Source organism: Cyanistes caeruleus, chromosome 2 (assembly GCF_971803275.1).
Source record: "Cyanistes caeruleus chromosome 2, bCyaCae1.hap1.1, whole genome shotgun sequence".
Classification (NCBI taxonomy): domain Eukaryota; kingdom Metazoa; phylum Chordata; class Aves; order Passeriformes; family Paridae; genus Cyanistes; species Cyanistes caeruleus.
This window is the reverse complement of record NC_141702.1, coordinates 31153833-31169405: the sequence shown is the minus strand read 5'-3', so window position 1 is coordinate 31169405 and position 15573 is coordinate 31153833. Positions and strand designations below refer to the sequence as shown.

The 15573-nt window shown below is 37.0% G+C and overlaps 1 protein-coding gene across 6 annotated transcripts in view; it reads left to right on the top strand.

The window, feature by feature from the left end:
* The window catches only part of COL12A1 (collagen type XII alpha 1 chain), a 99361-nt gene that overhangs the window by 62987 nt on the left and 20801 nt on the right, over positions 1 to 15573 (top strand). For all 6 annotated transcript variants that reach the window (XM_086876302.1, XM_086876301.1, XM_086876304.1 and 3 more), the window contains 11 exons: positions 420 to 566; positions 654 to 728; positions 1248 to 1387; positions 3266 to 3389; positions 3585 to 3728; positions 5549 to 5713; positions 8411 to 8449; positions 8544 to 8682; positions 10893 to 11035; positions 11407 to 11516; positions 15370 to 15519. In XM_086876302.1, coding sequence (XP_086732428.1) covers positions 420 to 566; positions 654 to 728; positions 1248 to 1387; positions 3266 to 3389; positions 3585 to 3728; positions 5549 to 5713; positions 8411 to 8449; positions 8544 to 8682; positions 10893 to 11035; positions 11407 to 11516; positions 15370 to 15519 — 1376 coding nt within the window. The remainder of the gene's footprint in view (positions 1 to 419; positions 567 to 653; positions 729 to 1247; positions 1388 to 3265; positions 3390 to 3584; positions 3729 to 5548; positions 5714 to 8410; positions 8450 to 8543; positions 8683 to 10892; positions 11036 to 11406; positions 11517 to 15369; positions 15520 to 15573) is intronic.

The window sequence follows — 15573 nt, the reverse complement described above, 5'->3', positions numbered from 1 at the left end:
TTTTGCATTTTTCTGGAAACACAATTGTCTCATATGAGTGACAGCACCACTTATTTGGATTGGTGGCAAGCACCAACCATAATGATACATCTGGGTGAGTTTTAAAGCTCTGAACTTAACCTGTTTTTCTTGAGTGGTGGAAAAGCTGCAAAAAGGAATATGGCTTATTGTCAAGTGAGCCTACATCTACCAGTTGCCTGGTTTCACATGGAGGCTGCAACTGTACTTTCTATTGTGCTCTAGGGTTCATATTCACCACACAGTTTTGCTCTAGAAAAGGTGTTATGGGACAGGAATAAGAGTGCTGTCCCATTGGCTCCAACCTCTTCTAAAGAAGCTTCTTCATTTCTATACTAATGAATACATACTTTAGAAAGGAAGGAATAGGTTCTAACTTTCCATTGGGCTTTTTTTGACAGGTTCCAGAGGACAGGAAATCACAATACGTGGGTCAGAAACGAGTCACTGTTTTACTGGGCTCTCACCAGACACAGAATACAATGCTACTGTCTTTGTTCAGACCCCTAACCTTGAGGGACCTCCAGTCTCTATGAGGGAGCATACAGGTAGGTAACAGGTACTGTGAACTTTAAGATTTAGCTATAGAGTTTGCCTTGTTTCAGCTGTAGAATAAAATTATTATTTCTTTTCAGTTCTCAAACCTACAGAGGCACCAACTCCCCCACCTACACCTCCTCCACCTCCCACAATCCCTCCAGCTCGGGATGGTATGTTTATTTCTAGAATTATTCAATATTTTTGTGTAGTTCCTATACTGCTTTATATTTTGCCTCCATTTTCCATAACTTCAAGTGGATTTAAAACAGAAATGAAGATTCAGATGCCATCCCTTTGTTCTAGAGCTTTACTAGACTTCAGCATTTCCTAGTTTAGAACAGCAAGATGAAAACGTTTGGGAAAGAAATTATTGATATTCTATAGCTCTGCAGAAAGTGTATGAGATTATCTGCTCTCAGCAGACAATTCATGTTTTATGGTAGCTGATCAGAAAATAATTTATAACATTTACATTTTATTCTTGAACTTTTTCATATGTCTTGAAGTTTTCTTTGATATATTTTAATTAATGTTTTTGTGTAGAGCATTAGTCATCTGCCAGGTTGAATGCGTGGTAGTAGACATTTGCTGAATATTTGTCATTCTTGAATTTTCAAATTTTGAAGCAATATTTATTTCATGGTGATATGGTTGATGTATTTTAAGGGTTCCTTTTCTTGGACTTTCAGTATGCAGAGGTGCCAAAGCAGACATTGTATTCTTGACTGATGCTTCCTGGAGTATTGGTGATGACAATTTCAACAAAGTAGTGAAATTTGTTTTTAGCACAGTAGGAGCCTTTGATTTAATCAATCCTGCTGGAATTCAGGTCAGTTTATTATTCCCATTGGGTACATTTTGGAGGGAAAGTGAAGATTAACTGAATTGTTACTTTCTTTCAGATTGCTGCCATTTTTTGTATTAGATTGTTGTAAAACACATGTATATGGGTGTGCATGCCTATTATTTATTAAATGTGTTTGTCATTTTATAAATACAAGGGAAATCTAGTCTATTCTGAGATGTTAATATTCTGAAATACAAAAGTTAGAGTTTGTGGGAATCCTCCAGGTAGAGAAACTGGTGTGATGTATGGTCAGTTTTATATTTTTGTTTATTGTATACAGCATCAACAAGTAGCATACTGCTTTGTTCTTGTATCCTAGATTTTGTCTCTGTCATATCAAAAATCTCTTTTAGGGACATTCTGACTTGATTAAAGGCTACATTTTAAATACTCAGTGTAAAAGATGAGCCTTGTGGATACAAGGCCTGGCTGGCTTGCCATTGCCGAGCTCCCTAGAATACCACTGCACTAAATAGCAGAATGCCTTTGAAAAAGGCACTTGCAGAAGCCTTTGCATGCTGTGGTAACATGGGTCTGCTCCACAGTGGGCATAGTAAAAGTATGAAAAGGTCCTTTTCATGAATTAGTGCATTTTGAGAGAGTAAACAGTAATAGCTAATGAGGGATAGGCTTTCAGGGGTTCTGGGCTCATACTTATGTCAAAGGATCTTCCTGTCAGGCTTCTTACCATAAGCATTGCACCATTATCAGTTTTCTTCTACTAGTAGGAATCTGGATGAAATCAATGTCTAGGTTCCCATAAGGACTTCTCTTTCACTAAATGAAATGAATGACATGAGGTATGAGAGAGTTTCTTACGTGGTGTTTTTGGAGACCTGCAGAGAGCTGCAGGTGCAATGCATTTTCTTTGGTTAGAAAGCTGACAGGAGGTTAAAGGTCTTGCTAAAAGTCTGCTTTTCATTTTCTAGGCATATTTTTAGTCATTTGATTCCCGATCTTTAACTCTCTAGACTTTTAAAGGAAAAGATACTCCTTAAAGTCACTCTGTGTCAGACACTCTTTATCATTCTTAGCTCTAATCTATACTGGGTAGTTTTCCTTTTCACTTGTGTTTTGTTCCATATATTTTTCTTGCTAATATCTATGGAAGTAGAGAAGACATTATAGGTGACAGATATATAAACACACTAGTGTTTAGTAAAATAATGAAGTCACATACCACTTGAAATGCAACAATCTCAGGTATTTAATTGAAAATTAATAATTTTAAAAAAGGGATTTACTACAAAAATGTGAATATATACATACAGAAATATTTCTATTCAGTATTAAAATAGTATGCTATAACAGTTCAATGATACAGATTATTAAAAGGAGCAAAATAAAAAACATATTTAAAGATTATTTAGGAATAAGTTTTTAGTGACAGTATTTCATTTTTTAAGGCAAGAGAGTGTATGTGTTAATGTATGTCCAACTTTATTTACATTCTATTGACAAATTCTTTTTTATTCCTAAACAAAAAGCAACTGGAAGAAGTTTAGTAGATACTGTACATCTACTCAGAAGTAGGGAATATGCATATATACCTCATCATAGTAATGGCAAGAATTTGTTTATATGCATTTAAGTCCATATTAGATTTTATACAGAGAAGAGAAAGAAAGAAAGAAAAAGAAAGAAGGAAAGAAAGAAAGAAGGGAAAAAAGAAAAGATGTGTGCATATTGCTATGCTGTCTATATATAAATATATATATGCATGTGCATAGTCAGATTTATTTGAAAAATAATTTTTGATTATTTAAGACTTATTAATATACAAATTTATGTATTTCAATGGAGAGAGCTGGCCTGAATGTAGAGGCATGAGACTCAACACTGTGTTACATTCCATTTCAGGTTTCATTTGTGCAATACAGTGATGAAGCAAAATCTGAATTTAAACTGAATACATTTGATGACAAAGCCCAGGCCCTGGGAGCTCTTCAAAATATTCAGTACAGAGGAGGAAACACAAGGACTGGTAATTTTGTGCTGTAATTATATTTATTTAAGATAAAATATTTTCAGAAACTGCATAATTATCCTGATATTGCATGACTGAAGAAGTAGGTTTTTATGCTGTGTTTTTGCTCTGTGGCTGTTGCCCTTACAAAGTAAAAGAATTCTTCTCTTGTGGATAAAAAGGATGATTCCTTGTTTATTTTACACTTTGCAGGCAAAGCCCTAACATTTATTAAAGAAAAGGTTTTGACTTGGGAGAGTGGCATGAGACGAGGTGTTCCCAAGGTACTTGTTGTTGTCACAGATGGTCGGTCTCAGGATGAGGTGAGGAAGGCAGCAACAGTCATACAGCACTCTGGTAAGCAATTCACAGCATCTGGCTGTTTCTTTTCTGTATTGCTTCAATTATCTGGGAATCATTTACTCATCCTTTATAGACTCAGAAATACATTCTGAGTATTTGGGAAAACCTCAAAACTGTTCAAAGAATTTATGCTCTCTGGACCTAGATTTACATTCTCTTTCTTAAGCCTTCTCTCTGGGGAAGGATGTGGTTTCCCAAAGATTTCAAGTAATTCCTCATGCATATAATTTCAAAGATGTGGCATTTGGTTATTTCTTCCTCTTTTTGATGTGTAGACCCCAGAAATTTTTGGGAAGTGTACTTCATACTAGCGCTGGATTTAATGGGCCAGGTTTGCTGAAGTTTATGTTTTATCTTGTATAAATCAGTGGATCTCCAGTTAGAGTAATTTTTTTTGAAGGAACTGGGTCTGAATGGACTCCTCTGCTGCCTTTTGAGCTAAGAAGCACTGCACTTCCTCATAAGATATGATGATTGTGGGTTATGTGTGTGTAGTTATCTGTTCCTGTCCCAGCACTCAACATTTTGTGTTTCAGTGCATGAACCACCTAGTCCTGATCTCTCAGCAGGGACATGTTATAGATCCTTATGGGAATCATGCATGTAAAGCACAAGTGGTCTTCTTTGTCTCTTTAATCTGGAAGAATTAGGTCTGTCTAGATGATTTCTCAGTCTCCCTGGAAAATATGCTTCAGTGCTTAACTGCCCTACTGATAGGAGACCTTATTCTTGCATTTTACCTGAGTCTTTCTTCATGCTAGTGAGATGGTTGTCTTCATTTACCTAGTCAACCAGGAAAGAAGTTGATCACTGTCCACTGTAATGGGCCTTCGTATTTGAAAACTGTTGTCATCTCCTCTTTCTCTCTTCTCTTTTCTAGACTAAACAAAGCTGTTTCTTTCAATCTCATGTTGATCGTGTTTTCAAAACCCTTTATCATTTTTAGTTTCCTCTCTACTTGCTTTATTTTCTACACATATCAAAGCATACTCAAAGCTGGACAGAGTATTTCAGTCAGAGTTTCATCAGAACTGGCAACAGGGGAATAATTACCTTCTTTAAAAAGAAAAAATAAAGGTACTTTTATCATTTGGAATAAATGTGAATTCCAGTTTCAGCCTCCAACTGGCTTTTCCAATATCTGTGCAGTTTCTCTTCAATGAAATTTATACCCGGTGATTGACTTCTATGGTCTGGTCCTTCTCATTTGGCTTAAGACATCTGACAACTGAATGTCTAGTTTTAAGGTCTTTTGTGACTGGTGAAGAGAGCAACAGATAGGCATCTATAGACAATGACTTTTCTTATCCTGAGGTCAGCATGTTAGGGAGCTAAAATGGATTGCTTTCTGAATCTGCTCTAGTATATCTGCTGACTATAGAGAAAAACTAAACAACTCGGAAAGAGGAAGTTTGTGAGGTGAATACCACTCTACGAGAAACTGAGACGCATGAAATGCAAGAGATGGAACCAGATAGACAACTGGATAACTATCACTCTATTAAGTTTTTGGCTGCAGAACAGAATTAAGATACTGTAGAGTTGAGAGAATGCTACATATTGTATTAAAGAGTGAGGGGGTTGTATAGCCAAGGCTGCATGAGATTGGATAATGCCTCCCCCCCAAAAAAAATGAAAGAGGAGAAAGTTTTGAAAAAAGATGAGAAAGCCTTCTGAGCTTTTACAGGGTGAAAAGACATCTGGAATGTGTGCTCATAGGCAGCTCCTCACAAGTGAATGGTTTGTGCAATACTGACATGAAAAATGTTAATGTATATTTACTGCATTTCAAGTAACAAGTGTGATTTTTACAGGCTTCAGTGTCTTTGTGGTTGGTGTGGCTGATGTAGATTACAATGAACTGGCCAAGATTGCCAGCAAGCCCAGTGAGCGTCACGTATTTATTGTTGATGACTTTGATGCCTTTGAAAAGATTCAAGATAACCTCGTCACCTTTGTGTGTGAGACAGCTACCTCAAGTGAGTAGAAGACATTGGTTTCCCTTTTCCCAAATTGGTATATTTGATTATATAGTGCTGTGAGTGAGTGGTGGGCTGACCTTGGCTGGATGCTTGGTGCCCACCAAAGCTGCTCTATTGCTCCCCTTCTCAGCTGAACAGGGAAGAGAAAATACAATGAAACGTGGATTGAGATAAAGGCATGGAGAAATCACTGAGCAGTAACTGTCATGGGCAAAACAGACTCAATGTGGGGAAAATTTAATTTTATAATCAATGAAATCAGAGTAGGATAAGGAGAAATAAAATCAGATACTAAAAACTTTCCCTCGCCCCTTCCTTCTTCCTGGAGTTAACTTTACTCCCAATTTTCTCTGTCTCCTCACCCTGGGCACCACAGGAGCACAGAGAATGAGGCTGTGGTCAGTTCATCACATGTTGTCTCTGCTGCTCCTTCCTCCCTGGGGGAGTAGTCCTCAAACTCTTCCTCTGCTCCAGTGAAGGTCCCTACCATGGTAGACAGTCCTCCATGAACTTCTCAACATGGGCTGCAGTTCTTCATGAACTGCTCCAGTGTAGATCAGAGAATCACAGAATGAATCATCTTGTAAGGGTTGGAAGGGACCTCTGGAGATCATCCAGTCCAATACCTCTGGTCACCTAGAGCAGGTTATGTAGGAATGCATCCAGGTGGGTATTGAATTTCTCCAGAGAGGGAGACTCCACAACCTCCCTGAGCATCTTGTTCCAGTGCTCTGCCACCCTAAACATAAGAAAGTTCTTCCTCATATTGAGATGAAGCTTCTCATGTTTTAGTTCATGGCCTTTGCTCCTTTTTCTGTTGCTGAGAACACCTGAAAAGAGTCTGGCACCGTCCTCTTGACACCTACCTTTGAGATATTTATATGTATTAATGAGATCCCCCCTCAGAGTTCTCTAGACGAAGCAGGATCACCTTCTTCAGTCTCGTCTCATAAGAGAGCTGCTCCAGACTCCTCATCTTCATACCCTGGTGCTGGACCTTTTCAGTAGCTCCTAGTCTTTCTTGTACTGAGGAGCCCAGAACAGGACATGATGTGGCCTCACTAGGGCAGAGCAGTGGGTCAGGATCCCTTCCCTTGACCTGCTGGCCACTACTCCTGATGCACCTCAGGATACTATTGGCCTCTCTGGCTGCAAGGGCACTGCCAGCTCATAGTCAGCCTGTTATCCACCAAAGCTCCCATGTCCTTTTCAGCGGAACTACTGTTTAGTAGGTCAGCTCCCAACCTGAATTTGGGGTAATTTCTCTCCATATTCAGGTCCCTACACTTGCCCTTGTTGAACCTCATTAGGGCCCTTCCACATGGTGCAGTCCTTCAGGCACAGCCTGCTTCATTGTGGATCTCTCATGATGTCAACGAGTCCTGCCAGCAAACCTGTTCTAGCATGGGCTTCTCTCTCTGCGGTGCCAGAGGTCCTGCCAGGAACCTGCTCCAGTAGGCTTCCAACAGTGTCACAGTCTCATTCAGACCTGCCCTGCCATAGGGTCCTCCAGGGGCTGCAGGCAGGTGTCTGCTCCTCTGTGGACTTCTACAGTCTGCAGAGTGACAACCTGCCTCACCATAGTCTTCACCACTGGAAGACCAGGAACACAGTGGAATCTCTGCCCTGGTGCCTGACAGAGTTGTTTCTCTCACATATTCTCATTCCTCTCTCCAGCTGCAGGCTGTTGTGCTGTTCCAACACACACAGCTCCCAACCCCAGCCACCGCCCCTTGTTAAATGTGTTATCCCCCAGTCACTGCCACCACTGCTGGGCTCAGCCTTGGCCAGTGGCAGGTCTGGCTTGGAACCAGATGGAACTGACTCTGTTGGACACAGGGGAAGCATCTGGCAGCTTCCCACAGAAATCACCCTTGTAGCTCCCCCATTACCAAAGTTTTGCCACACAACCCAAATATAATTTGCCATCCTATTTAAGGTACACCAGAAGATATGTTCATAATAAAAAGTTAGATTTCAGAGTAACTGGATATAGTTCAAGGGAGCAAGTCACTTTTTAAAATTTTGAAGTGAGTATTGTATTTTATGTAATCTAATCTTGCATTTCAAAAGTACTAGTAGAAGAATAAAAGAGTAACAGTCACGATGTTAAGAAGTAGAATGATGCCTAATGTAAACTAAACTTATTTACTGCTGAAAATGGTGCTGAAGATGTATAGTTGTGGTGTGTGGCGCTGTTTTAAAATTATCTAAGTTCAGTTGTTTATTCAAGTGAAATCCTTCTATGGCAAAAATAAGAAATTCTCAGGCCTGTCATTTGCAACTGCATGTTCCCTAACTGCCTCATCTGCTGGCTCCTGAGGAGACACATAAATTTGCAGTTATTTCTTGAGAATCTGACAGCTATTATGCAGTTTGACTCATGCCTTAAATATTCATGGAAAGACTGTGTCATTGTCCTCCTTTCTTCCTATGAATGATACTCCTAAAATATTTGGGGTTCATTTGTCATTCCATGCAATTTGTCACAGTAGAAATACCCTACTAAAAGTGATGAGTACAGATTTTGACATCTAACAGAGTTCAGGACACAATATGACAAAAGTAATAAAGACTGTCTCATAATTAATAATAGCATATACTTCTTGGTAATAAAACTTTCTGAATTCTACATATGTTCATATCCTGTTAGGCTTAATAGTTTTGAATTATATATTGTTTCATGTCTTTCAGCTTGTCCCCTTATTTACTTGGAGGGATACACTTCACCTGGTAAGTAATTGTCTAATATTTTGGCATAGGTTCATTTGTCTGTTTTACAGCTCTATAGTGTTTCTTATGCTTTCTTTTCTTTTTGGACTTGAAGGTTTCAAGATGCTGGAATCATACAATCTAACAGAGAAGCATTTTGCTTCTGTACAAGGAGTTTCACTGGAATCAGGCTCTTTCCCAAGCTACGTAGCATATAGACTCCACAAAAACGCCCTTGTCAGCCAGCCAATACGGTAAGTAAACCTAAAGACTTCTATTTAAGGTGATCAGGTGATGAAGGGTTAACAGAGTTTATAGATAGCATTTGTGTGTTGTGGAAGATGCATTAACTTAACGTTCTTTTTACTGAGCTTCAAGAGATCTTGACACTCTGAAGAACATCTACCATTGTTTTCATTAAATGCTAATCTATTTCTTCCACTGCAATCATAGTTCACTATTAATCTAGTTGCTTATTTTTCTTTGAGATCATGCTTAACCATTCATGTTGCATATAATCCACAGTTTATACTTAGGCAGTTGAAAAACAATCTCCTGAGTACAATGAATTCCACGTTGCTGGACAAATGGTTTCAATACGGAGGGATTAGCATCACTTTTTCCAGAAGCATCATTCTCACTGCAGTAGGCAGCATATTGATGCCATTGACTTAGGGTAGCTTCTCCTCTACTTGATTTGCCTTATTTGGCAAATGGAGCTGAGTTTTCAAGGGCCTGTGGTCTTAGTACTTGGTTATGGATGGGTAATATGGTGGTCATTCTTGCCAACATTTTTTCCCAAAGGAAAAAAGGACTCAGTTAGCAGTTTTACTAAAAGTGGAACACTACTTTTCTCCCTCTTTATATTTTGGGGGGATTTTTTGGAGTGTTTTTTGTTGGTTTTTTTTATTTTTTTTTTGCTTTGTGTGTTTTTTTGTTTGTTTTTTACATTTATTTCTGTCTCATCTATTTCTGTAAGTTTCAAAAAAGGTTATTGTGGTTCAGAGGAGATGCCTAAAAATAGCCCATTGTTCCTATTATATTTAGGAAAATTTAGTTTTCTTTCATAAAAGCCTTTGAACTTGTCTGCAATCCTGCCAGGTTGGGTGAAGATCAGATCAGAAAAACAGAAGCTGAGGTTTATGAAGAAATAATTTATTTTTGCTAGCCTTCTGAGATCACAGCTTTAAAAGTGGAGGACTCAAGGATTTTTAAATTTATTGCATGCCATTAATACCTGTAGGGATTATAGGTCTCTGACAGCATGGATTTTTGCATTCTAGGGAAATAGAGACAATCCCAGTTTTGCAACTCTCTTGCATAGATAGATATTTCATTTGGGATAAGTTGATGAAAAGACAATAAAAAGATAGGCTTCATATTTATTTCATTCTTTTAGAAATGTTGTTATACATAGTCTAATGTCTGCTAAAGAGGTGGAATAGACTTGCCAGGGTATTCTGGGCACTTATCTTTCATGAGAATCCAGAAAATAAAACTCTGGACTGAGTCAGCAAAGCACTAAACACATACTGATCCTAGTGGCATAGTTGTTTCCATATCTGGAATAACTTGTTATCCAAGTTATAAATTGTGTTGCTATATCTACTTAAAAGTTTGAATTCTTGCACTGTGCTGTGTGGTGTTGTTGACTTAGTGATATGGTTTTTATTGCAGTGTTCCTAATTGTATGGGTTCATAAGTTTTATCTAACGTACAAAGCAACTCATCTCTTCATTTTAAGGTTTTCATGTTTATGTTCATGTGACTAAATCTCCTTCTGAGCTCCATTATAATGGTTAAAGAGAGGCAGTGATCACCTCCTTTCTTACAGTTCTCATCCTCCATTCCCTCCTTTCCACTATAGAAAATTCTGAAGTTTCATGAATTTTTTCATTTACTTTTGGCTCTCTGCTTTTTTAATGTGTAACAGTTCAAAAATCAAAAATTTAAACCTGAGCTACTAAAGAATGGGCTGGAGCTCAAATGCATCACCAATTGGAAAGAAGACAATAAATATTCCATCCCTGCTTCTGTGCCTGAAGGGCAGCAATAGTTAAATGCTGTTGCCTAAATGAAGCAGGCCAGATGAAAAAAATGAATAAAGTTGTGGTCCTTTTTTTCTGTACTTATCATCAAGGAATTTAAAACATGTGTATTTTATACAGAATTTTACCACAAGAATACATACCCAAGAGTTCTTGGTCATATTCTGGTGTCCTCTTGAACTGTGGTGCTGGCACCAAGTGAAGACAGGCTGTGAGTTCATCTTAACAAATCACAGTGTTTTTATATCACAATGGTGTTTTCTATTTGAGAGAGTAGTTAAAATGCTCTTTTCCACTAAACACTGTGGTTTCCCTGTTACTCTTGTGTCTTTTCTTTGAAAAAGAGCAAACAAATGTGATCTTATTTTTGTCACATGTTTCCATGTTGAAAAAATGTCTTCATATTGTCTTAACAGGGAGATTCACCCAGAGGGATTGCCACAGGCGTACACTATCATTCTGTTATTCCGTCTTCTGCCAGAATCCCCCAATGAGCCTTTTGCAATTTGGCAGATTACAGACAGAGATTACAAACCACAAGTTGGAGTTGTGCTTGATCGTAAGGACAATTATACTTATTGCATAGAGAAGTTACATGTTACTTCGCATGTGTTCTTACCAAATATTTCCAAACCCAAAGGCATTTCTACATGAAAAAAGGATTATACATTTTTAGTTTTAAGAGATTTCTTTTAGAGTTTGTACATCTATAGTTCAACTAAGAATAATTCATCTAAACTACATTTCAACTTTGGTATTAACTCTAAAATCAAAGGAAAGTTCATCTATATACTTATAGGTCATTAAGATCATCTAAGATTTGTGTTTACCCAAATAAAGAGTAAACTAGATTTTATCCATAAGTGTGTATTAGGATGGTGGTTTCAGTAGTACACATGAAATGAAATATGATATTTTTATTTTTTATAGCTGCCAACAAAGTGCTGTCATTCTTTAACAAGGATACAAGAGGAGAGGTTCAAACTGTAACTTTTGATAATGATGATGTAAAGAAAATCTTTTATGGAAGCTTCCATAAGGTAAAGGATTGAAATTGTGATGTTGCTTTCTGAAATACTGTTCTTTTAAATAGAAGACAACCAAGCAGAAGTCACTGTCAGGTGATTGTATCTGGTTTTTGGATAGTACTTTAAGTTGACTTAAGAACCTATAGATCATGTAAAACAAGATCTCTGAAGCTATAGGTCTTCTTTGAACCACTGTAAGAGATTTGTCAAGAATTTGTCAAGTGTTTGTTTGTGTAAGTGGGGGGATATAACTGAAGAAGAAATTGTAGCCTGGTTCATGCCAAATGAAAGAGAAAGAATAAAATTAAAGTGGAAGAAAGAAAGGAAAGTTGTGGTGAGAAAAGATTGCATGGGAGTGTAATGATTTGAAATCATTCAGAGCAGAGGAAGATATAGCCAGAGAAAGTGAGTAGGCGGGGAACCAGTGTAGATATCACTGAGAGAGCTGATTCTTGTTCAGGTCAGTGGTGTGGAGCTCTCCACATGCTGTACTGCCAGCAGTCTGTTTTAAATACCTGTTGCTAATTTAATTGATGTTTAGAATCACCTTTTTCCTTATAGTTTCTCTAAACATGATAGAGTTGAGCAAACTTACCTGACAGCACTTACAGTGATGTTCTGCTCATTTATCAGAGCAAATGAGGAAAAACCTGCTAGCTGCTAAAAGTTATGCAGAATTGTTTATTACATTTGCTACATTACCGGGAAAATAAAAATCCAAAATTTTGTATAATTTTAATAGTTAAATACACTAATACATATGGAGAGAAAATGATCCTAAGATGCCAAAAAATGAACAGAAGTAGCAGTGATTTGAAAACTATCTTAAAGCTTTACAACTACAAATTCTTGCTTAAGAGACTATTTCTTAAGAAAAAAAAAAATCTCAGTTATTTAATGCAATGTGTAATTCTCTGTCTTTTTTTCCCAGAAAGGAATCAAAAGTTCAGATTTTGATAATATTTAAAGTAGCTGAAAGAGTCTTGGTTTAGAGCTACATTTGGGATTTTTCACCATGAAACTGAGCTGGCTTTTCTGGCTTCTCTCCAGATGATTACTAAGATTGCTGTCTCAGTCAGGTTGTTAATGATGGCATCACGGGCTTCCCAACCTGCTGGGAAAGCCTTGTGCATCAGCTGTGTTGATTAGTTCCTAATAATGGATGGCAGTAGTTTCAGATGGATGAAGGAAGGAAAGTAAGATTAACACATTTCTAAAGGTACTTTTGCAATTTCTCCTACCATCCAGTTTCAAATAAATGACAAATCTTTACAATGCAAGGAGATGTTTTCCAAAATATTAAATATTTTTGTGGCTTTCATTTGATGACTTCCTGGCTCATTCAGTGAAATACAGTTAGCTACACCTAACTGTAGGGAAATTTACTTTGGCGTACTCGAACACTCTGTGTAGCATAGCCATGGTGAAAGCTGTTGAATCTGGCAAGTTCCATAGGAAAAATTCTGACTGCCTGAGACAGTCATTAAATTTATAACTGATGTTTTGGAGAGACAGACAACTTATTCTTACCACACTAGACTTCCTTTCAGCTTGCCATTTTGCCGTAGTTAGCAAGAGGAAATTCGATAATGAATGTATATCTTTCTGCTGATATACATATGGGAAATTAGTTTGCTTGGCTTATTGATGTGATTCACTTAGCAGCAGATCAGAACACCATCAAACTTTACCTTATAAGGCAGCTAGAGAGAAAAATTAAAGTATGTTTTCTTTCCTAAAATGTCCTAAATTAAATAAATAGTCAGAACTAATCAGAACAGATTCTTTAGGTTGGTGCCTTAGAAACTGTTGAAAGCAAAATGTATCAGGGTTGAATACAGAGACATGTTATTTACTGTAAACACCAGATGCCTCTTTTAATTAGATTTATTGCCTAGGCCATGAGATTCAGGCTGGAATTCAGATCTGGCAGTAAATCAGTGTTTAAGTGACTGTGTCAAGGCTTGGGAGGGAGCTCCTTATTTTTGATTGTTCTTCTTGCTTCTTCTTTGGATGGATAGGTGATGCTCAGCAGTTATTCCTGTTTGAACCTTTTGAAGCTGATCTCATTCAACATTCTGATGTAGATTTACCTCTCCTAATTTCTTTTTTTGTGCTAGTGAAAATATAATCTATATTTGCTATGCAATGTGTTTTATTTTATTTAAATTATGACAAATACTTAACTTTCCAGTAGAAGGGCTTGCATATTAGGTACCTTTCAGAATTAGTAAGTTGCATCTATGATGTGTTTAAACTGGATGATGCAGTAATTAACCTGTAAATTTTGGTCATATAATCAAGTGACTGAGTATATAATGTACAAATTGTAATGAATTTAAAGTTTTGGCACGGCACTTATTTTATTTTATAGAAACTTTGGCATCTAATACCAAATTGTACTTTGGACACATAGAGTTATCTTTCAATTGTTGTTGTTGCGTTTTTGGTGGTTTGTTTGTTTGTTTGTTTGTTTTTAAAAAATATTATTTGCTCAATGAATACTGTTGGGAATTTTAATTAAAAGCCCCACTTGTATACACAGCACTGAGATATAAAGTGTAAGCACATAATTTTAAAAGAGTTTTAGATAAGCTGTGCTGATGCCTTGGAGACAAATCTGCATGGGAAAATATTTGAAAGGGGAAAAAAAGTAAAAATTCCCAGGAGATTGTTCAGGCACTTGTTGACTCAAGACATTTAGGGGAATCTCTCAACTTTATGCCAATTTTTAAAGCAGTCATCAAATAGCAATATGCTTCTGTGTGCTTATGTGCTGTGGTAAGAGAAGATTTAAAACATAAATACATACTTCAGAAATTCTTTACTCCTGATCTTTATGTGTTGATACTTTAGCAATTACATGGAAGTTACAATGATGTATATGAATTTTATAAAGCCCCTGAAAACTTTCTGTTGCCTGAAGATGTTCTTTCATCGACTGCATATTAGATGTGCTAAAGTGGTCCTTGTTTATTTATTTATCAAGGCTCCTAAATATTTTCTGTGCTTTCAGAGCAATGTAGAAAATTCACTTTCGTAACATTTGCCATGTGTACTGTAAATGTTTGGAAATATAATCTTCACTTAGGTTTCCTATATTCCTCTGTTTAAGGTTTACTATGTTTCCCCCAAACACTTCCTTCTTGTCTCCTGGTAAATGTATTCTCTCTTTATTACGATCATTCTTTTCTCACTCCTAAGTGTCTTCTATTTCCAATAATTAATCTCTTCCCTGTTTCCCCTTGTTTTGGCATGTTTTTGTAACTAGACTTCTCTCATGGAAGTTTTCTCTTGCATCTTCCATTATTTTGTCTTGCTCTGGGCAGGCTTCTCTGGTCACTTCCAGTATCTCAGTGTAGTTAATGCCTCTGGTTGAGTCATCTGTGGAAACTGGACTCTGTATCTTTGGGTCTGAAACAATCAACTCTCTGAGCTACAGAGTATATTAGCCAGTGGGCAGACCCAGGCTTATAAACATGTGTGGTCCCAGCCAGCAGAAGAGAACAAGAAATGCTTATATCCACTTCCTCTCAAAAGTTCTTTTATTTTTTACTTTTATGTCATATTAAAAAATATTTCAGGAAACCTTTTAAAATAGTTAATAATAGTTAAACTATTACATTAAATAGTGTTTCTTAGCTGTGTTTGTATGTTCATCTTATTGACCTTTAATACATTCTAAAGAGGTTATAAATGTTGCAGACTTTCCCTGAGTTTGAATTTTTCCACGAGTTGGAGGTAAAGCAGGATTACTAGGAATAAAATTTAAAACATTACTACCGAATCAGTGAAATACTGCTAAAGTGTTAAAATAACTGTGCCCATGTGCCATATCTAAATATTTCATTAAACCTTTTTTCAGGTTCATATTGTTGTAACTTCATCAAATGTTAAGATTTACATTGACTGCAGTGAAATACTGGAAAAACCAATCAAGGAGGCTGGCAATATCACAACTGATGGCTATGAGATACTTGGGAAACTTCTAAAAGGCGACCGAAGATCAGCAACAGTAAGCAATAAATATGAATCCATTCATAATTGCAAGACCTTGAAATTTTCTGAG